General features: G+C 42.4%; 1 protein-coding gene across 1 annotated transcript in view; it reads left to right on the top strand.

Moving 5' to 3' along the window:
• Window positions 1–541: 541 nt before the first annotated feature.
• The window catches only part of ST8SIA1 (ST8 alpha-N-acetyl-neuraminide alpha-2,8-sialyltransferase 1), a 57,185-nt gene continuing 35,739 nt past the window's right edge, over window positions 542–21,987 (top strand). The window contains 6 exon segments of the mRNA XM_070754364.1: window positions 542–674; window positions 676–744; window positions 747–777; window positions 780–817; window positions 819–838; window positions 11,757–11,901. Of these exon segments, the coding sequence (XP_070610465.1) occupies window positions 636–674; window positions 676–744; window positions 747–777; window positions 780–817; window positions 819–838; window positions 11,757–11,901 (342 nt within the window). The 5' untranslated portion in view covers window positions 542–635.

A 21,987-nucleotide genomic window follows, 5' to 3' on the forward strand; every position in this document is an offset into this window, starting at 1 on the left:
CCTCACGACAGGAAGTGGGGGGGGAGGAGACCCGGGGAGGGGGGAAGGGAGGGGGAGGGAAAGCCAGCCAACCTGGGCGAGGGCGGCGGGAGAGGAGACTGAGGCGAGGCGAGCATCTCCCCTCAGAAACGCTCGGCGCGCCACACCTCTTCTCGCCTCCTCCTCAGTTGCCGCTTTTTCTCCTCAGCTCGCCCTTCCCCGCGCCCCATTTCCTCTCCGGCCGGGTGCAAAGATGGGCGGCCGAGGGGAACCGCCGCCGTCCCCTTTAAGCGAGGGGAGGCCAAAAGAAACCCGGGCGGCGGTTGGTTTTGGGGTGGGGTTTTGTTGCCCGCTGCTTTGGGTTTTAAAGGGAAGAAGAAAGCGAAAGCCGGTCGGCCGGCTCTGGCATCCTCCTCACCTCCGTCGTCCTCGCCGCGCGGCCGGGGCGTGAGGTCCGCGGCGGCGGCGGCGGCAGCAGCAGAGCGGGGCCGTCGCTGCATGGGGGGTCTGGGGTCGCCTTCCTTCCTCCCCGCCGGTCCTTGGAAGAGAAGGCGGCGGCGCCGGCGCCGTCGTCTCCCGCCCTCAGGCACCCCGGGACTGACGACGACCACGAGCCGGCGGGCTCGTCAGGCAAGGTGGCCCCGCGAGCGCGGAGGATGGCGGCGGGGCTGGGGCTCTGCAAAGGGCCGCGCACCCCGGCTGCCGATGGGCGCCAGCGCGCTGGGCTTCCTGGTGCTTTGCTGGCTCTACATCTTCCCGGTTTACCACGGCTGCCGGACGAGAAGGAGATCGTGCCCGAGTGCTGCGGCAGCAAGGCAGAGTTTGGCGGAGGAACCTCAAGCGCCGCCGCCGGGTTCAGGTGAGGTGCGCGGGCGGGGAGGGAGGGGGTCACCCGCCGCCCGCACGACTGATTTGACTAATGGGGGGGAGACTAGTCCTCAAGATCCGAGCAACGCCCCCCTTTCTTGGCCGGTGGTGCGGCGCGCTCGGAGCCAGACAAAGAGCTCGAGTTGCGCAGTGACTCTTGAAATGGCACAAAGAACGGTTTGGATGGTTTTAAAACGCGCGTCTCGGTCGGTCGTTTTTAAGGAAGAGCCAGCCAGCCGCCTATTTAATTTAATTTTAATTTTTAATTTAATTTAATTGACTTCTATGCCGCCCAATCCCAATGGGACTCGGGCGGCTTACAACAATAAATAGCACATGCAATAAACAAGTCAAATAATTAGTAATAGGAACAGAAGAAGGCCACACTTGGAATACTGCACTCAATTTTAGTCGAAGACCTCCAAGGTCCCTTCCAATTCTGTTATTGTTATTATAGAAGAACCCACAATAAACCCTAAATCCCTGGTTTCCCACATGGGCGGGGGGGGATTTCATTTTTACTAGAACCTTGTTTAAGAATAGAATAGAATTCTTTATTGGCCAAGTGTGATTGGACACACAAGGAATTTGTCTTTGGTGCAGATGCTCTTAGTGTACATAAAAGAAAATATACATTTGTCAAGAATCATAAGATATAACACTTAATGATCATCATAGGGCTCAAATAAGCAATGAAGAAACAATATTAATAAAAATCTTAAGGATACAAGCAACAAGTTACAGTCACACAGTCATACATGGGAAGAGATGGGTTATAGGAATGATGAGGAAAAAACTAGTAGTAATAGTAGTGCAGACTTACTAAATAGTTTGACAGAGTTGAGAAAATTATTTGTTTAGCAGAGTGATGGTGTTAATGGTTAACTTAGTTAATGGCCTTTTAAGCTTCCTCCATGTGAGTAGTTCACTTTTTGAATAATAAGAATTATATGTCATGAGTGGGGGGAGGTCTCAGAATTTTAGAGATGCTTAGGTGGGGCATGGCCAAAGAAAAGGTTGGGAACCACTATGCTAAACTCACATATATACTGTACATCGAAAACCACTCACCCCCCTTTCGGCGAAGGAGCTTGCAAACAGGATTTTAAAAAGTTGTATCCTTTTGCCGATAACATGTTGTAAGCCGCCCTGAGTCTAAGGAGAAGGGCGGCATAAAAATCGAATAAATAAATAAATAAATAAAAGGATGAAGGTCCCCTCACTTAGCCTTGAGGCTAAAGATTTTTTCTTAATGATTATAGGTACTTTTCTTTTTAAGGCATAGGAAAAAGAATTATCTTTATTTCAAGAGTGGGGCTGTTTTGATCAGCTTAGCCTATCATGGTTTTACTTTCATCTTTTAAATCATTTGGCTGTTCACACAATGTGCAGGGCCTGGTTGAATGCAATGTTGCATAAACCTATGCAGGTCACACCCAGTTAAGTAGACGGTGGACAACAATGTTGTACGTATTTGAAAAAGTCTGGGTTCGCTTCATTGGCAAGCGCCCGACTGATGATAAAAGTCCAGCATACTGATCTCGTTTGATGTGTTGTATTGACAACAACAACAACAACAACAACAACAACAACAATAATAATAAACATTTAATTATAATGCCATTTTAACAAAGGGCATAACAGCAATCCAAATACAACTAATAAAGGCAGACAGTAGGCAATACACACACTTAACGAGAACAAATCTAAGAAAACCACAAACCTTGTTAAAACCATTCCCAACCTCTCCAGTGTCCTCCCCTCTTGCTGATCCCCAGAACAAGGATGTTTCAATCTGCAGAATCGAAGAGGAATGTTTTTTATTGCCTTACAGAAGAATACCCTACGAAAGCAGACTATCAATCGTAGGTCTAGAAAGCTTAGAACTACGTCACCTAAAACACGATCTAAGTATTGCCCACAAGATCATATGCTGCAACGTCCTACCGGTCAATGACTACTTCAGCTTCAATCGCAACAACACAAGGGCACGCAACAGATTCAAACTTAATATTAACCGCTCCAAACTTGACTGTAAAAAATATGACTTTAGCAACCGAGTTGTTGAAGCGTGGAACTCATTACCTGACTCAGTAGTGTCAACCCCTAACCCCCAACATTTTTCCCTTAGACTATCCACGATTGACCTCTCCAGGTTCTTTAGAGGTCAGTAAGGGGCGTGCATAAGTGCACCAGTGTGCCTTCTGTCCCCTGTCCAATTGTCTCTCCTTATCTCATTTATCTTTTCTTCCTTTCAAATATGTTCACCTATACTTTTGTATCTTTTCTTCTATTCTTTTCTTTACTTATATTATTACATATCTATTCTCTTCAATGTGTATTATGTATTGGACAAAATAAATAAATAAATAAGCAGAGAAAATTCTCCTCTACCCAAAGCTCCAAGGGAAGACTGTTCCACAGGCATGGGGCCAGATCTTGAAAGGCCGGCAACTCTGATGTTGCTCTACATGTCTGTGGGACAGTCAACCGACCCTTCCCTGCCGAACGTAAATCCCTTGATGGTGTGTACTATTTAGATGGCTGGTTTAGTTGGAGAGATGCAAACACCATCTTTCAGAAAATAAACTCTGTAACTCAGGATTGAACCTTGGAGTCGTTGGTGCTCTCTGAACTTTGATTGTTTCCTTGTGGTTTCATTAGGCCATTAAACAAATAATAGAGTACGGAACAATCCAGTAATAATTTTTCCCTGTGTCCTTTCCATGCTGGGCAGTCTTGAACAGTTAGGATTGAGTCCGTGTTGATACGGAAATCTAGACCTGTAGATCCTTTCTGTTCAAATGTTGAGACAAATATTTAATTTAGATTATTGAGTCAACCTTTTTCTGAATATAATATATTGACTCTTAAATTAAGCAAACAGAGTTCACACAGCATGCTAATTCCCATCCTACCTGTCCCCCCCTTTTTTTGTTAAAAAAAATCCACTTTAAAATTTCTTAGCATTGTGTAGTTTCTTGCACACTGTGCTCACAAATCCTCATGTCCGGTTTAGGAGAGTCTGTGAATGCAGCTATAAAACCTTTCATTGACTTAATTTAAGCTTCAGCCCTTATGATGTTGTGTTTAGGTTAAAAAGAGTTCAGCCAAATACTGATTAAAAATCGCTGTGTTTCACTGGTGGCTGCTGTTAATTTGTAGAGCATAATCTGGTTTAGACTCTGGCCTGCGAACATAGTTGTAAAATATATGACATAGAAACATAGAAGATTGACGGCAGAAAAAGACCTCATGGTCCATCTAGTCTTCCCTTATACCATTTCCTGTATTTTATCTTAGGATGGATATATGTTTATCCCCGGGCATGTTTAAATTCAGTCACTGGATTTACCAACCACGTCTGCTGGAAGTTTTTTCCAAGCATCTACTAATATAATAAATATTGTAGTGTACATCATTCCATATCCTGGAATAATACTTTTCATTGTAAACTTTTTATTTAGGAAACATTTGCGCTGGAGTAGAAACATTTGTAGGAAGGTGCAGGCCACACGTCACAGTGGGAGTGGCTTGAGAATCATGTGGCCAGAGGGGGTGGTTTAAATGTCATGTGACTGGCTTAAAGGTGGACAACTTGACGTCACTCACATCAAGAGTTAGGGTGCCTGGCCTCTCCTCGCCCCAAAGAGATTCCATTTCCCTATCTATTTACTATTACTGAACATCCAAAATATACTACTTAATTCTATGTATATATGCCATATGTGTACATACATATTACATAGAGGCACACAATAATATACATTATCTACTATATAAAGTGTATGTACACACACAGCTCTTCTAAAATTATACACATTTAACCTCATTTACTGCAATAGGAAAAATATACCCAGAGCCCAGAAAGGATAAAAAGAAAAAAAAAATTCAAAATCACTGGAACCATCCGTCCATCATCTTTTGCCTGTTTTAGCATGGTTCTTACACAAGATTTACGCTGTGAATGATGTTAAAATGTAATCATTGCAACTGTGTGTCACTGATATAAGACATCCTTCAGCTCAGTTGCTGTGACTGCCACCAGAACTGCAAAATTGTTGGGAAAACTTCCTCTTTCAGCTGCTTTCAAAATAAAACCCTTAATTGCTTTCTTCTCACCTTCTCAAAAGATCTCCCCCTCCCCGCCACCTTCCTCCCAGTTTCCTCCTTTTTCCTCCCCAAAAATTCCATTTTGGGTGAAAATTTCCTTAATTGGTTCCAGGAGGAGGTTCGTAAAGTGAAAAGTTCGTAAGATGAAACAATGTTTCCCATAGGAATCAATGTAAAAGCAAATAATGAGTGCAAATCCTTCAGAACAGACCCTTGTGGCACACCGCTTGTAACCTGACTCTGCTCAGAATACTCGCCATTAACAATAACTCTCTGATATCTACGCTTCAGACAGCTGCAAATCCATTGAACTATCCAGGGATTAAGTCCAATCTTCACTAATTTATCTATCAGCTCTTTATGTGGAACCGTATCAAAGGCTTTGCTGAAGTCCAGGTAGGCAATATCCACGGCACCACCTTCATCCAACACCTTTGTGACATAGTCAAAGAAATCAATGAGATTAGTCTGACATGATTTGCCTTCAGTAAAGCCATGCTGATTTGGGTCCAATAAGTTATTGTTTTTTAGGTGCTGATTTATCCTCTTTTTGAGTAGAGTCTCCATCATTTTAACTACCACTGATGTCAAGCTAACTGGCCTGTAGTTACCAGCTTCTTCTCTACTGCCCTTCTTGTGGATAGGCACAACACTGGCCATTCTCCAATCCTCAGGAACTTCTCCTGTTAACAAGGATTGGTTAAACAAATCAGTCAGGGGGGTAGCAATGACAGATCTGAGTTCTTTAAGAACTCTGGGGTGGATGCCATCTGGACCCATTGCCTTATTTATCTTTAATCGTTCAAGTTCTTCTAAGACATCGGCTTCTTAGATCACTGGAGCTGAATCCGTACAGCTGGAAGCAATGCTATATCCCTCTATAGTATTATTTTGTAAGGTGTCTTTTGAGAAAACTGAACAGAAGTAGCTATTGAAATGGTCAGCGATCTCCTTATTCCCATTAATGCATGTATTATTCCCGGTACTAAGCTTCGTGATGCCGCAGTTTTTCTTCTTATCACTAATATATCTGAAGAAGGTTTTATCCCCCTTCTTTACAGATTTGGCAATTTCTTCCTCTTTTGAGGCTTTAGCAGCATATATTATCTGTTTCGCCTCCTTCTGTCTCATTTTATACACCTCCCTATCAGCTATACTTCCAGACTCTTTATACCTCCTATAGGCAGCCTTTTGTTCATTGACTATAGCCCTTACATCATTGCTAAACCATAGCGGTTTCTTCTTCCTTTTACCTTTAGTTATTTGTCTTATATACAGTCCAGTGGCTTTTAAGATGGCCTTTTTTAATACAGTCCACTGGGTTCTCGCTCCTGCCATTTTATCCCTCCCCTTTAATTCATTATCTAAATATTCCCCCATTGCATTAAAATTTGTTTTTCTGAAATCCAATACTTTGATTGCATTATAGGATTGCTCACAATGAGTTTTTACATCAAACCACAAACATAGATGGTCACTGCAACCTAAATTTTCTCCCACCTTGACCTCTGAAACCCAATTCCCATTCGTAAAAACTAAATCTAGAATATTCTCCCCTCTAGTTGGTGTCTTAACCAACTGTGCCAGAGCTGCTCCTGTAAAGGCCTCTACTATATTCTTTTGCATGTAAGGGCACTGGGGATATTCCAGTCAACATCAGGCATGTTGAAATCACCCATAACCACAATATCTCCCTTTAGTGCCATTTGGGTAATTTAATCCACCATCTTGTTGTCATATTCCTCGGATTGCCCTGGAGGCCTATAGATCACCCCAATTCTAATGACAGAACCTTCTTTATTTTGCATGCAAATCCAGAGAGTCTCCAGATCTTGACATGTATTTTGAATTAGTGTTGTTTTTAGACTTTCTTTAGATTATTCTATGTCATTCTTGGGCTGAGCCTGATTAATGATTATCTTTAATTTGCCTCTTTAAACCTCCCCAGCAAAGGAATATCGCCGCCTTTCAAAGTGGTGTCAGTACTCTTTCTGATGTCCACTCTGGATAAATCTGCTGTTGTTTATCCTGTTTACTGGAATCATTCTGAACAATCCTGGCCTGTCTCTTAATGATAGTCCGTCACATATTTGCAAACAGCAACCTTGTCTCCTAGCAAACTTCCCATCTCCAGGCTAAGCATACACAGTGCATCCAACTATTTGTTGTACTTTTTTTTGCTACAGTGTTCCCTCTAATTTTTTTTGGGGGTGGTGGTGGTGGAAAAGTATAGTGTCTGAACGGCAGTCCCTTCGGGACTGGGCGGCACAGAAATAATAAATAAATAAACAAACAAACAAACAAATAAAAAACCCACCCTGTTTTGCCTCAGAGAATTTCAAAATAAAATACTGTACTGTGTGTCTATAACAGTGAGCTCATAATAGGGCAACTCTATCAATATCAAAATACCACTTAAATAATTGAGCTAGTTTCAAACTAGATTTTGATTTTCTTTCTCTCTTCCTTCCTCTCTTTTTTCTATCTGTTTCTCTCTCTTCCTCTCTCTCTCCTTCCCTCGGCTTCAGGGCAGGTTTGGAAAACTCTGAGTTGATGATGATTTTTAAGTGAGCGATTGCTCACTGCTCAGCTTAGAGGGAACTATGGCCCTGATCCTCTGAAATAGAAACATAGAAACATAGAAGACTGACGGCAGAAAAAGACCTCATGGTCCATCTAGTCTGCCCTTATACTATTTCCTGTATTTTATCTTACAATGGATATATGTTTATCCTAGGCATGCTTAAATTCAGTTACTATGGATTTACCAACCACATCTGCTGAAGTTTGTTCCAAGGATCTACTACTCTTTCAGTGAAATAATATTTTCTCACGTTGCTTTTGATCTACTAACTTCAGATTGTGCCCCCTTGTTCTTGTGTTCACTTTCCTATTAAAAACACTTCCCTCCTGAACCTTATTTAACCCTTTAACATATTTAAATGTTTCGATCATGTCCCCCCCCCTTTTCCTTCTGTCCTCCAGACTATACAGATTGAGTTCATGAAGTCTTTCCTGATACGTTTTATGCTTAAGACCTTCCACCATTCTTGTAACCCGTCTTTGGACCCGTTCAATTTTGTCAATACCTTTTTGTAGGTGAGGTCTCCAGAACTGAACACAGTATTCCAAATGGGGTCTCACCAGCACTCTATATAGCGGGATCATGATCTCCCTCTTCCTGCTTGTTATACCTCTAGCTATGCAGCCAAGCATCCTACTAGCTTTTCCTACTGCCCGACCACACTGCTCACCCATTTTGAGACTGTCAGAAATCACTACCCCTAAATCCTTATCTTCTGAAGTTTTTGCTAACGCAGAACTGTTCTCCTTTATGCATGCTCAGGTTGAAGCCCTGCCCACAATTGAATGCAGTTGCATAGGTACAGTCTAAACAGCACCAAAAAGGGAGAAATTATGAGTTAGATTTATCTATAAGGAATTACAGGGTTATAAAAAGGATTTAATACTATCCTATCATTACTTCTAGTCCCAGCCATAGTTCCCTCTAAGCTGAGCAGTGAGCAATCGCTCACTTAAAAATCATCAACTCAGAGTTTTCCAAACCTGCCTAGAAGCCGAGAGGGAAAGAGTGAGAGGGAAGGAGAGAGAGAGGAAGAGAGAGAAACAGATAGAAAAAAGAGAGGAAGGAAAAGATGAAGAAAAAGAATGGGAGTAAGGAAGAGAGAAAGAAAATCAAAATCTAGTTTGAAACTAGCTCAACTATTTAAGTGGCATTTTGATATTGATAGAGTTGCCCTATTATGAGCTCACTGTTATAGACACACAGTACAGTATTTTATTTTGAAATTCTCTGAGGCAAAACAGGGTGGGTTGTTTGTTTGTTTGTTTATTCATTCATTCATTCATTCATTCATTCATTCATTCATTCATTCATTCATTCATTCATTCATTTAATATTTCTGTGCTGCCCAGTCCCAAAGGGACTGCCGCTCAGACACTATACTTTTCCGCCCACCCCCCCAAAAAAATTAGAGGGAACACTGGGACTCCCAGCTCATTCATTTCTCTGGAATCCTTTGATTGGCCCCTGTTGGAGATTACTTGGAATTGGAAATACCCTTTTTCTAAATTGCCAAGACTGTTATATGCATAAATATTTGGCTAAGCAGGAAGAGGGGAATAGATAAATTGCTATTGGCAAACCTCAGAATATACAAGGAGTTTTGATTTTAATTATGTAGGTAAAATTGAAACAAGGGCTACTTTAGCTTAGGGAACTTTCACAGTGGAGGTTTGTGTGTGATGTTGGGGGGGTGGGAGAGAGAGGAATCCAAAATTCCATGTTCAGTTTGCTGAAATCTTGGCAACCCGACTATTAACTAACAATGCTCAGTCTGTGAATCTGGGGATCCATTGCATAGCTACATTCGTATGTCACGCATAAGTTATTTATTAAATACTTCTGGTTTTGCACAATAACTCAAGGGTAAACCATATCTATGCAAAACACTAACTTAGTGATGGTGAATCTTTTTTCCCTCGGGTGCCAAAAGAATGTTTGTGTGCGCTATTGTGCATGTGTGAGTGCCCACACGCATAATTCAATGCCCTCACCTTGCTGAGACCCTCTAGAAGCAGGAAATGGCCTATTTCCCAACTTCTGATGGGCCCAGTAGGTTTGTGTTTTGCCCTCCCCAAGCTCCAAGGGCTTCCCCTCTCCCCCCACCCCGGAGGCTTTCTGGAAGCCAAAAATGCCCTCCTAGAGGCTCTGTATGAGCCAAAAATCAGCTGGCCGACACACACATGCAAATTGGAGCTGAGCTAGGGCAACAGCTCGCGTCCCAGCAGCTATGACTCCACGTGCCACCTGTGGCACCCGTGCCATAGGTTCACCATCACTGCACTAGCCCATAAATTGCACCAACCTTTGCATGCTCAAATACGCTTGATCATTCCTTGACATGGTGACAGGAATCTTAAATAATTCAGATGCAGGGAAGGGCATCTTGTGTCCACTTAAACCAGAGGCCTTCAAACTTGGCAACTTTAAGACTTGTGGACTTCAACTCCCAGAATTCCCCAGCCAGCTATTCTCCGATTTAAACTAAGAGTCAATCCCATTGAAGTCAGTGTGTTTTCCTTTCAGGAAATGCTGTTGGGACCATAAATCAGCATTAGGCTTCTGCCTGCCTTCTGCCCTGTAACATTACAAGGTTGGATCATTCTGCAATTCTCCCCTCCTTTCCCCTAAGTCCACATGATCCAAATTTCTGCTTGCGAATCTCCTCCTTCTGTATTGTCTTCGTGATCTCCAGGTGCTTAAATGTAATCCATTTTTAGCAAAGATATGACGCTAAGTAGGCTTAGAAACAAAAGGAACAGAAAGAAGGGGGTGATTTATCATCTGATGAATTAATCATCCCATTAGTTGCACATGGCAGGAACCGGCCAAGGTCTTTGGAGGCATCTCATAGAAACATAGAAGATTGACGGCAGAAGAAGATCTCATGGTCCATCTAGTCTGCCCTTATACTATTTCCTGTATTTTATCTTAGGATGGATATATGTTTATCCCAGGCATGTTTAAATTCAGTACCTGGAGATTTACCAACCACCTCTGCTGGAAGTTTGTTCCAAGCATCTACTACTCTTTCAGTAAAATAATATTTTCTCATGTTGCTTCTAATCTTTCCCCCAACTCACCTCAGATTGTGCCCCCTTGTTCTTGTGTTCACTTTCCTATTAAAAACACTTCCCTCCTGAACCTTATTTAACCCTTGAACATATTTAAATGTTTCTATCATGTCCCCCCTTTTCCTTCTATCCTCCAGACTATACAGATTGAGTTCATGAAGTCTTTCCTGGTAAGTTTTATGCTTAAGACCTTCCACCGTTTTTGTACCCCATTTTTGGACCCATTCAATTTTATCAGTATCTTTACCCCTCAAACCCTGCTTTAGATGACAAAAGAGAGGTAGAAGTAACTCCTCATACAGCTCTGGATTCATTTTAGTGTCCAAAAACTTTTATAGGAGTTTATATAACACATTCTCCAGCTCAGTCTTTGTAAACAGCAGTGTCTCATGCTCAATATTTCCTAGTCATACCACAACTAAATTAAACAATCTAACACAAATCGATTTTTACAGAAGATAATGTTAGAAAGGCATTACGCAACCTAAAAGCATCTCTATCTATTGGACTTGATGGACTATGTGCATACTTCTTAAAAAACTCTCTCCACAACCTTGGCTGTAACTCTAAACATACATATTTTTTAAAATCCTTCAGGACTAGCTCCTTACCCAACCTAGTGCCGCTAGCGGCAGTCATCCCTATCTTCAAAAAAGGAGATCCAAGTAACGTTTAAAATTACAGACCTCCTATAAAGAGACCATAGCCGCCCTGAGCCCATGGATAGGGGCGGCATACAAATCCAATTAAGCCGGGGTGGCGCAGCAGGTAGAGTGCTGTATTGCAGGCCACCAAAGCTGACTGTAGATCTGACGGTCAGCAGTTCAAATCTCATCACCGGCTCAAGGTTGACTCAGCCGTCCATCCTTCCGAGGTGGGTAAAATGAGGACCTGGATTGTGGGGGCAATAGGCTGGCTCTGTTTAAAAGTGCTGTTGCTAACATGTTGTAAGTTGCCCTGAGTCTAAGGAGAAGGGCGGCATAAAAATCGAATAAATAAATAAATAATAAATATCTGGATCTTGATCCTACCACCAGTTTTGGGTTGAGAATTTGCCTGATTGTGCTCCGGAAAGCTTACAAATGCCTCTTCCCATAATATCTACCACGGTTGTTTTACCTTCTCTCCTTTTCTCCCAGGAAGCTTCTCAAAGACTGTTGTGATCCGAGCCATCTCTTTGCAATGACGAAACAAAATTCGCCGGTGGGAAAGAGCGTCTGGTACGATGGCGAATTTCTGTACTACTTCACAATTGACAACGAAACCTTCTCACTGTTTCCAAAGGTTAGTGAGACCTGGATTACTCTTGTTTAGAAGGCCAGTTTTATTTGTTTGTTTGTTTGTTTGTTTACTTACTTACTTACCTACCTACCTACCTACCTACCTACCTACCTACTTACTTACTTACTTATTTATTTATTGGATTTGTATGCCGCTCCTCTCCGCAGACTCGGGGCAGCTAACAACAGCAACAAAACAGTATATAACAATAATCCAATACTAAAAACAGTTAAAAACCCATTATATAAAAACCAATCATACATACAGACATACCATGCATAAAATTTTAAAGGCCTAGGGGGAAAGAGTATCTCAGTTCCCCCATGCCTGGCAGCAGAGGTGGGTTTTAAGAAGCTTATGAAAGGCAAGGAAGGTGGGGGCAATTCTAATATCTGGGGAAGTTGGTTCCAGAGGGCCAGGGCCACCACAGAGAAGGCTCTTCCCCTGGGTCCCGCCAAGCGACATTGTTTGGTTGACAGGACCCAGAGAAGACCCACTCTTTGGGACCTAACTGGTTGCTGGGATTCGTGCAGCAGAAGGTGGTCCTGGAGATATTCTGGTCCGGTGCCATGAAGGGCTTTATAGGTCATAACCAACACTTTGAATTGTGACCGGAAACTGATTGGCAACCAATCGGTTTTTCCCAGTATGCTCTGTGAACATGTAACGATATCTTACTGAACACAATACTGTTGTCCGGACTGCACATCATGGCTTATTTAAATTGCTGGATGTTAAGATTAATTTAATTAATGAAGATTAGATTAATCAGTGTTTCTCAAATGGTAGGGTGGGCATGAAGGGGCTCCTTTTGCCATCTTACCTGATTTCCAGCTCTGCTTCCCTAACCCTAGTCAGAAAATGGTGAGGACCAGCTGCACATCCATTTAAATATTTTCAGGCAGGGCTTATTTTCAGGGGATGTCTTATTTTCGGGAAAATGTGGTCGCTAAATTTAGCCTTAGATTCTGCCTCGATTTACCTTCCCAATTAAGTAATTGAATCGGAAGATAATTAAAAGCAGCTTATTAGGGTATCCTGATAAAGTGGGATCTGTCTGAAAAAGGAGAGAGAGCACCCCCAAGCCCCAAGTTTCACTCCATTTTATAGTTAACACACACCCAAAAAATGCAAGTGGAAAGTTGATTGGACTGGATAAAATCACACATGTTTATTAAAATGAGGTCTAACATCAGAAGGAGTGTAAATTGTAAGGGAAAAGATTGTTTGGAGTTCACAAAAGAGATAAACCAGACCCCAGTTTGTTTCTTATCCGTAAATAAGACTCCAATCTGTTTTATCAAATTAGGGATTCTAAAATCTAATAAACCTGAACATCATTTTTAAAAAGGGAAAATAAATCAAAATAAAATACAAAGTAATTATGTTAGTTAACAATTTACAAAATCTATGTCATTACTTAAACAATTAAAGACAGTGTTTTTCAACCAGTGTGCCGTGGCACATTAGTGTGCCGCGAGACATGGTCAGGTGTGCCGCGAAGCTCAGAGAGAAAGAAAGCAAGAGAGAGAGAAAGCAAGAAAGAGAGAGAGAGAGAGAGAATAAGAGAGAGAGAAAGAAAGAGAGAGAGAACAAGAGAAAGAAAGAGAGAGAGAAAGAGAGAAAGAAAACAAGAGAGAGAGACAGAGAGGGAGGGAAGGAAGGAGAGAGAGAAAGACATAGAGGGAGGGAGGGAGAGAGAAAGAGAGCAAAAAAGAGGAAGGAAGGAAGAGAAAGGAAGGAAGAAAGGGAGGGAGAAAAAAATAGTGTGAAGGTGAGGAAGAGAGAGAGAATTTTTTCGTCCAAACTTTTTTTAGCCGCCCCCCCCCCCCCCCCCCGCTCAATGTGCCCCAGGGTTTCGTAAATGTAAAAAATGTGCCGCGGCTCAAAAAAGGTTGAAAATCACTGATTAAAGATAGCATACTTACCATATTTTTCAGACTATAAGGCGCACTTTAGCTAGCTAACAGAAAATAGCCTGGTCAGCTTCAGCACATTGGAACCAACTCCCCCCAAAGATTAGAATTGCACCCACCCTCCTTGCCTTTCGTAAGCTGATTAAAACCCACCTGTACCATCAGGCATGGGGGAATTGAGATCCTCTTCCCCCTAGGCCTTTACAATTCTATGCATGGTATGTATGTATGTATGTTTGGTTTTTTATATTAATGGGTTTTATAATCGTTTTTAGTATTAGATTACTATTGTACACTGCTTTATTGTTGCTGTTAGCCGCCCTGAGTCTCCGGAGAGGGGCGGCATACAAATCCAATAAATAAATAAATAAATAAATTGTCACAGCCCTAGCATGCGGCTCGTCAGAGCTCCGCTCCATTACGCCCACCATCGGTCAACTGAGCTGAGCTGCTGCCGCCGCCAGGAAACATTGGAGCCTTTGCTGATTGGCTGTTGGATTTGCTTCCCAGAATGCAACTGATCAGCTGTTCTAGGCAGAGATAGGCAGCAGCAATCCCCGCTGCATACAATTGATCAGCACTACACAAACGCCCTTCCCCCTCCACTGCAATATTCTCTCTCTCTAAGACTCACCATCATTTCCACCCACTTTTTGTGATGGGGGAGAAAGTGCGTCTTATAGTCTGAAAAATACGGTATACTATTCACTACCTATACCAGGGGTAGGCAAAGTTGACTCTTCTTTGACCTGTGGACTTCAGCTCCCAGAATTCCTGAGCAAATCATGGTAGCTCAGGAATTCTGGGAGTTGAAGTCCACAGGTCAAAGAAGAGCCAACTTTGCCTACCCCTGACCTATATTATGAAAGATACTTACTCCTCCTCCTCCTCCTCCTCACTACTTACACTATTAAAGATAAATTGTCAGAACTCCCAAGGAAGAGTCTTCATAACTGTCTTCCTCTCAACCAGCTATCTACATTTCCCTGTTTTGTGCTGCTTTGGAATGCAGCCCTTCTCGGAATCCAGACTACATTCCACTACACCAAAATCAGTAAATAAATACAGGTAGCCCTCTTAGAAACACAGAAGTCTGTCGGCAGAAAAAGACCTCATGGTCCATCTAGTCTGCCCTTATACTATTTTCTGTATTTTATCTTAGGAGAGGGGCGGCATACAAATCTAATAAATAAATTAATAATAATAATAAATAATAATAATAATAATAATAATAATAATAATAATAATAATATGTTTATCCCATGCATGTTTAAATTCAGTTACTTTTGACAGTTTAGCCCAAACTTTCCCTTGATAAACAAGGCAGGTGAGTTGTGCCCTACTTTATGGCCTTTTTTTGCAATGATTGTTAAAGTAAATCACCACTATTGTTAAGTGAGTTGTGCCATCATTAAAGCACACCTGGCTTCTCCCCGTTGACTCTGCTTGTCAGAAACTCCATAGGAAAGTTGCAGATGACAATCCCATAATAACATAACGTACTGGTTGTCCAGCTCCTGACTAAATGTCTCACTTTTGGGCTCAGTTGTGGTCATAACCAGTGTTCCCTCTAATTTTTTGGGGTGGGTGGGCGGAAAAGTATAGTGTCTGAGCGGCAGTCCCTTTGGGACTGGGCGGCACAGAAATAATAAACAAACAAACAAACAAACAAACAAATAAAAAACCCACCCTGTTTTGCCTCAGAGAATTTCAAAATAAAGTACTGTACTGTGTGTCTATAACAGTGAGCTCATAATAGGGCAACTCTATCGATATCAAAATGCCACTTAAATAGTTGAGCTAGTTTCAAACTAGATTTTGATTTTCTTTCTCTCTTCCTTACTCCCATTCTTTCTCTTTCTCTTTTCCTTCCTCTCTTTTTTCTACCTGTTTCTCTCTCTTCCTCTCTTCCTCTCTCTCTCCTTCCCTCTCACTCTTTCCCTCTCGGCTTCTGGGCAGGTTTGGAAAACTCTGAGTTGATGATGATTTTTAAGTGAGCGATTGCTCACTGCTCAGCTTAGAGGGAACTATGGTCATAACGCCAGGACTCTATGTACTTATGTGCTTATCCTTTTGAAGTCATACTACTTGCCTCTTAGATGGGTTGGTGCTATTACTATCATATCGTAGATCAAGGATGTCGGACTCAATTTCATTGACGGCCACATCAGGGTTGTGTTTGACCTTGGGGGCTGAGGAGCAAGCTGTGGCCAGCTTGATGTCACCCGTGTCTGGGACGCCTATGGTAGCCTGAGCACTCTGCCAGCGAAAACAGGCTCCTGTGTTCCGTTTTCGGCTGCGACGGCCTCCAGAAACCCTCTGCCCGCGAAAATATGCAGCTCTCCCGAGCTCCATTTTCACTGGTAGAGGCACCGCGGGCCAGTCCTTCGCTGTTTCCAGGGTGGCCCTGAGGGCCAGGTTTAAGCACCCCACAGGCAGGATCCGGCCCCCGGTCCTTGAATTTGACACCCCTGCTGTAGATGATTGATAGAATAAAAGTTATCAAAGCATGAAAACATTAAGTGCAAGTAAGTGGACAAGGGAATACAAAGGGATGGAAGAATGACGGTCTTCTGTACAGTGTTCCCTCGATTTTCGCGGCTTCAAACTTCGCGAATAGCGATTTTTTTCCTATACCACGTTTTTTCCCACCCGATGATGTCATATGTCATCGCCAAACTAATAATTTTTGCAAATAAATAACCCAAAAAAATTTATTGTTAATAAATAATTATGTTTATAAATATCAGGATCACTAAGTGTCTTATTCAATGGTGAGTACCAGTAATAATGGTGAGTAAATGGTTGTTAAGGGAATGGGAAATGGTAATTTAGGGGTTTAAAGTGTTAAGGGAAGGCTTGTGATACTGTCCATACCCAAAAATGGTGTATTTACTTCCGCATCTCTACTTCGCGGAAATTCGACTTTCGCGGGCGGTCTTGGAACGCATCCCCGCGAAAATCGAGGGAACACTGTATATAGCAAGCACGCACATAAAGAAAGCACACAAACACACACAATTTTTCTTCTACTCTCTATCTTTTGTTCCCAATGAATAACTGATCACATTGTTCTTCCACATTCAGATGACTATGTAGTGTTAATCATCCAAAGCAGTAGGACATCATGAAGGACTATGCCAAGTAGTGATTAAAAATGAGTGATTCATGACTGTGTTCTCACAAGGTCAGCACAATGCTGTTGCGGAATCCTGAGTGCTGTTGTGGTTATTTTCCGATTGTGTGAGAAGGTCTCACGGGACCATGAGATATTGCTAGTTTCAGTTTGGAGAAGGCTAAAATGTCGTCAGCCCCATGGTGTAGGCCAAGAAATCCAATCGACCAGAAGACTAAAATGTTATTAACGTTGTTAGTATTGACTACAGACGTGATGGCCAACTTTATGGCACGTGTGCCACAGGTGGCACATGGAGCCATATCTGTGGGCACGCAAGCCATTGCCCATGCTCAGCGGGGCATCTGAGTTTTGGCCGGCCCTGACCATACCTCCCCTCCCAGGAGTCTCCATGCAGCCCGTTTTGGATGCCAGGTAAGTACAGGGCATGGAGGCTCTGGGAGGACATTTCCTGCCTTGGAGGGAGAGGCCATTTTCACCCTCCCCAGTCTCCAAGAAAGCCTCTAGCGCAGGGGTGGGCAATTAATTTTGCCATGGGGCTGCATGAGAAATTGGGATGGTTTTAGAGGGGCGGATTAATATACCGGTAATTAACTCAGTTCTACCCAATACTATATTATTGGGTAGAACTGAGTTAATTATATTATAATTATAAATTATAATTATATATATATATTATATTATATATTATAATTATATTATATTATATGTTATAATTATATTATGTGTTATAATGATATTATATTATATATTATAATTATATTATAATTATAAATTAATTGCCCACCCCTTCCTTCTTTCCTCCCTTCATTTCTCCTTCCTTCCTTCCTCCCTCCCTCCCTCCATTTCTCCTCCCTCCCTTCCTCCCTCCATTTCTCCTTCCTTCCTTCCTTTCTCTTTCCTCCCTCCCTCCCTCCCTCCATTTCTCCTTCCTCCCTTCCTCCCTCCATTTCTCCTTCCTTCCTTCATTTCTCTTTCCTTCCTTCCTTCCTTCCTTCCAACCTCCACAGGCCGGTCACAGACAGCGGGCGGGCCGTATCTGGCCCCCGGGCCACACTTTGCCCAGGTCTGCTCTAGAGCCTGGGTAGGACAAAAAAGGGACCCACCGTAAGTCAGTAAATTGACTGTTTGAGGCTTCCGATGGGCAGGGGAGCCCGTTTTTGCCTCCCCAGGCACCAAGAAAGGCTCTGGAGCCTGGGGAGGGTAAAAACTGGGCCTACTGGGCTTACCGGAAGTTGGGAAATGAGCTGTTTCTGGCCTCCAGAGAGATGGGGGAGGCCCTTTTCATCCTCCTTGGGCTCCACAAAAGCCTCCGGAGCTTGGGGAAGGCAAAAAATGGGCCTACTGGAAGTCTGGAAATGGGCCATTTCCAGCTCCAGAGGTTTCATGGGGGCCTGCTAGGCCAACAATGGGGTGCGGGGGAAGGGTCTTTCACGCATGCACGGGGAGAAAAGAGGGTTGCACGTGCATGGGGCGGGACAGCATGGGGTCATGCATGCATGCACTGGGGGCATGGAGGGCATTGAATTATGGGTGTGGGCACATATCCCAGCGACCGGTTAGATCCCACAGAGTTGGTCTCCTCCGGGTCCCGTCAACTAAACAATGTCGTTTGGCGGGACCCAGGGGAAGAGCCTTCTCCGTGGCGGCTCCGACCCTCTGGAATCAGCTCCCTCCAGAGATTAGAACTGCCCCCTACAATCTACTGCCCCAACAATCCTTGCTTTTCGTAAACTCCTTAAAACCCACCTCTGTCGTCAAGCGTGGGGGAACTGAAACATCTCGCCCTGCCTATGTAGTTTTTTGTGTATGATATGACTATGTATGTTTTTATATACAGTATTGGGGTTTCTTGTTTTTTAGACTTTTTAAATGTATTATTGTTATTTTAGATTCTAACTATTAGATTTGTCATTATGTATATTGTTTTTATCATTGCTGTAAGCCGCCCCGAGTCTACGGAGAGGGGCGGCATACAAATCTAATAAATAATAATAATATTAATAATGATGATGATAATAATAATAATAATAATACTGCATGAGAACACTTTCAGCACCCAAGGAAAAAAAGGTTTGCTGTCACTGGATTATAGTATTTAGCACTATCACTTGGAGACCTATGCAGCACTTTTAAAGCGATTTACTGGATCAATCTACTGCCCCAACAATCTGGCTCCTCATTTCACCAACCTTGGAAGGATGGAATGCTGAGTCGAGCGGGTGAAATTCGAACTGCTGGCACTTGGCAGAATGAGTCTGCAATTCTGTATTCCAACTACGGTGCCACCATGACTATAATAACAATAATCAAACCTAGCTGTACGTCACCCCTCCTCATCCCCTAATGCTCATGTGAATTAAGGAGTTGTCTGCCTGACAATTTGCACATGCCTTTCTGTTGTTTCCGACTTAAACTATATGTTTCTCCTTGTCACTTTAATAACTGATCTAGCTCGTCTCTGTCAAGGCTATCTTCCTTACTCTCTACAGACTCCATGGTTGAGTTCCTGTCTTTCATGCTGTTATTATTACTGCTGTTTAGTCCTGTTTCCTCTTCTTGTGACATAATTGGCCAGAAAGAGAGTAAAAAGGACAACCTTTGCCAGTTCAGTTTAAAATGTGTGGGTGGACGCAGGTAGACAATAAAAAATACTTGAAGAAGTATAGATATCTGTAGTGTCCTTGACAAATGGAGACTAGTGGTTTGTTTGTAAATGAGCCTTCTATGGCCACCGATCTTATGAGTCATAACTTTGGGTGATTCACCACGGCAAAGATAAGAACATAAACAATAATAATACTTGGATAAGTAAACTGCCCCCAGAACCTTAAAGCAACACTCCCAATATATTAAAAATATCACAATCACTATGCTCCAACCTCACTGTCAAGACTCCGACTAACATACCCAAGCAAATCAGAACTCTGAGACTTGGTTTTTTTCTTAAAGGTTTTCTTTAATGAGTACATCATATTGGTAGAGCTTCAATGGAAAGCTAAATCTGCATTTTTCCCCATGGTTTCAATATAACTAAACTGGGAAATAACTCCATCCCCAAATGTCACAGGTTACGTTGGCCAATTGGGTTAATTTGCGGGCTCTTCAGGCACTCCTTCCCCAACCTTATCGGTTGCCAGTAGAGACGACCTTGGTTCTCTGGAGAAAGCTCTCTGTTGTGTCTAGTAATGCATTCCAACTTCCTTTCCCCTCTTTGTGGCAACTGAGGAACAGAATAATGTTGGCTGCGGCCAGGTTCAGTTCAAAGTTTACAATCTTTCCCAATATCTGGGAGAAAATATCTCATCTATTTATTTGTTCGATTTATTTATTCAGCTTCTAGAGCTGCCAATTTCATGTTCATCTCAACTCCTTTCTGTGAAAGAAGACCACCTGGTAGAACTCAGGTGGATACTATATCTTCTTTTTTATGGCACCTGTCCTTTGGAACAGGTTTGGAGGGTTTCAACTCGATAGGCCTTCTGTAAGTCCTTGAAAACCACCATCCCCCCAAGCAGTGAGGCAAGGCTTTGGATTAATTTCTGGGAATTTATTTATTTATCTATTTATCCAATTTTTTTTAATGCCTTAGACTCCTTAGACTCAGGACGGCTTACAACATGTTAGCAATAGCACTTTTTAACAGAGCCATCCTATTGTCCCTAACACTCTGGGTCCTCATTTTACCCACCTCGGAAGGATGGAAGGCTGAGTCTACCTTGGGCCTGTGAGATCAGAACTGCCAAATTGCAGGCAGCCGGCAATCAGCAGAAGTAGTTTGCAGTACTGCACTCTAACCAGGGAGCCAACACAGATTGAAATTTCAATATAAGAAATTGTGTTTTGTGAACTGTTCATAAATCAGGCATAATTCAATCCTCTTGTTTTTTTGTAGGATGTACAAATGGATGCAGTAGAATAGCCATGTCATGATTGATTGATTATGTGCCAACAGGCCTGTGTTGACTTTTAGTGACCACATTAGATAGATATTAGGTTCAGGTCAATCTGTCTCCAACCTGATGCTTCAAATATTCCAACAGTGGAGCAATTGCCACTGTAATGGAATTTGCTTGTCTTCTCTTTCCTTCCACTTCTCCAAACATTAGAACCTTATTCATTTAAGGTGCCCAAAGTAAGACAATTTGAACCTGGCCATTGGGCCATTAGCAAAACCTCAATGATAGCCGTGTTCCAATATTGGAAGACTGTCTACAAAGAAGAGGGGGTTAAATATTTTCCAAAGCACCAAAAGGCAAGACAAGAAACAACATATGGAAACTAGCCAAGAAGAGAAGCCACATAGAACTATTGAGAAGTTTCCTAAGATGAGAACAATCAACCAATGGAACAGTTTGTTTTCAGAAATTATGGGGGCTACAACACTGCAGATTGAAAAGGTGATAGGACTGAAGAGTAGTGAGTTATTCTGTTATTCCCTCGGTCTTCCATTTCTGACAGGTCTAATTACATGATATATTATGGAGTCATTTTACTTGATGAAAAGTAATCTTGAAGACTTTCAAAAAGTCTCGAAAGTCTTGTCGGGATTGGGGCCTACCTGATGCATTATTCCAAGCCACAGAGAGAAGAATTGTAATAACTTTAACAATGTAAAACTGCTTAGTCACGGTGAATATGCAGATTGTAATATAATCTGATTGTCTGACAAAAGAATATATACCTAATGCACCTTTGCATAGGTGTGGCTTGGTGGTATTGTGGCTTAGTATGGTTTAGAGTGGCTTGTGAATTATTGTGGCTTGCGGTGGCTGAAGACTAGCTAAATATTGTAACTGAGAATAGTAGATAGGGAATTGTGAGTACTGTACTTTGTATAGTAACTGCTCAAGAGAGAGCTACAGTTTAAACAGTTAGTGTAGCTTTGCTACAAAAGAAGTAAATATTTTCCTAAGGACCTCTGCAGTATGTGTCTTCAATTATCTTCTAGATAAAGTTTCCTGATATCCTGGTTTGAGGCAGGCTGGTTAGCTGCTCTGGCTATCTTGATCAGCTAGCTTCTGAAAAACGTTACTC

The sequence above is a fragment of the Erythrolamprus reginae genome, chromosome 6, assembly GCF_031021105.1.
Source record: "Erythrolamprus reginae isolate rEryReg1 chromosome 6, rEryReg1.hap1, whole genome shotgun sequence".
Taxonomy (NCBI): domain Eukaryota; kingdom Metazoa; phylum Chordata; class Lepidosauria; order Squamata; family Dipsadidae; genus Erythrolamprus; species Erythrolamprus reginae.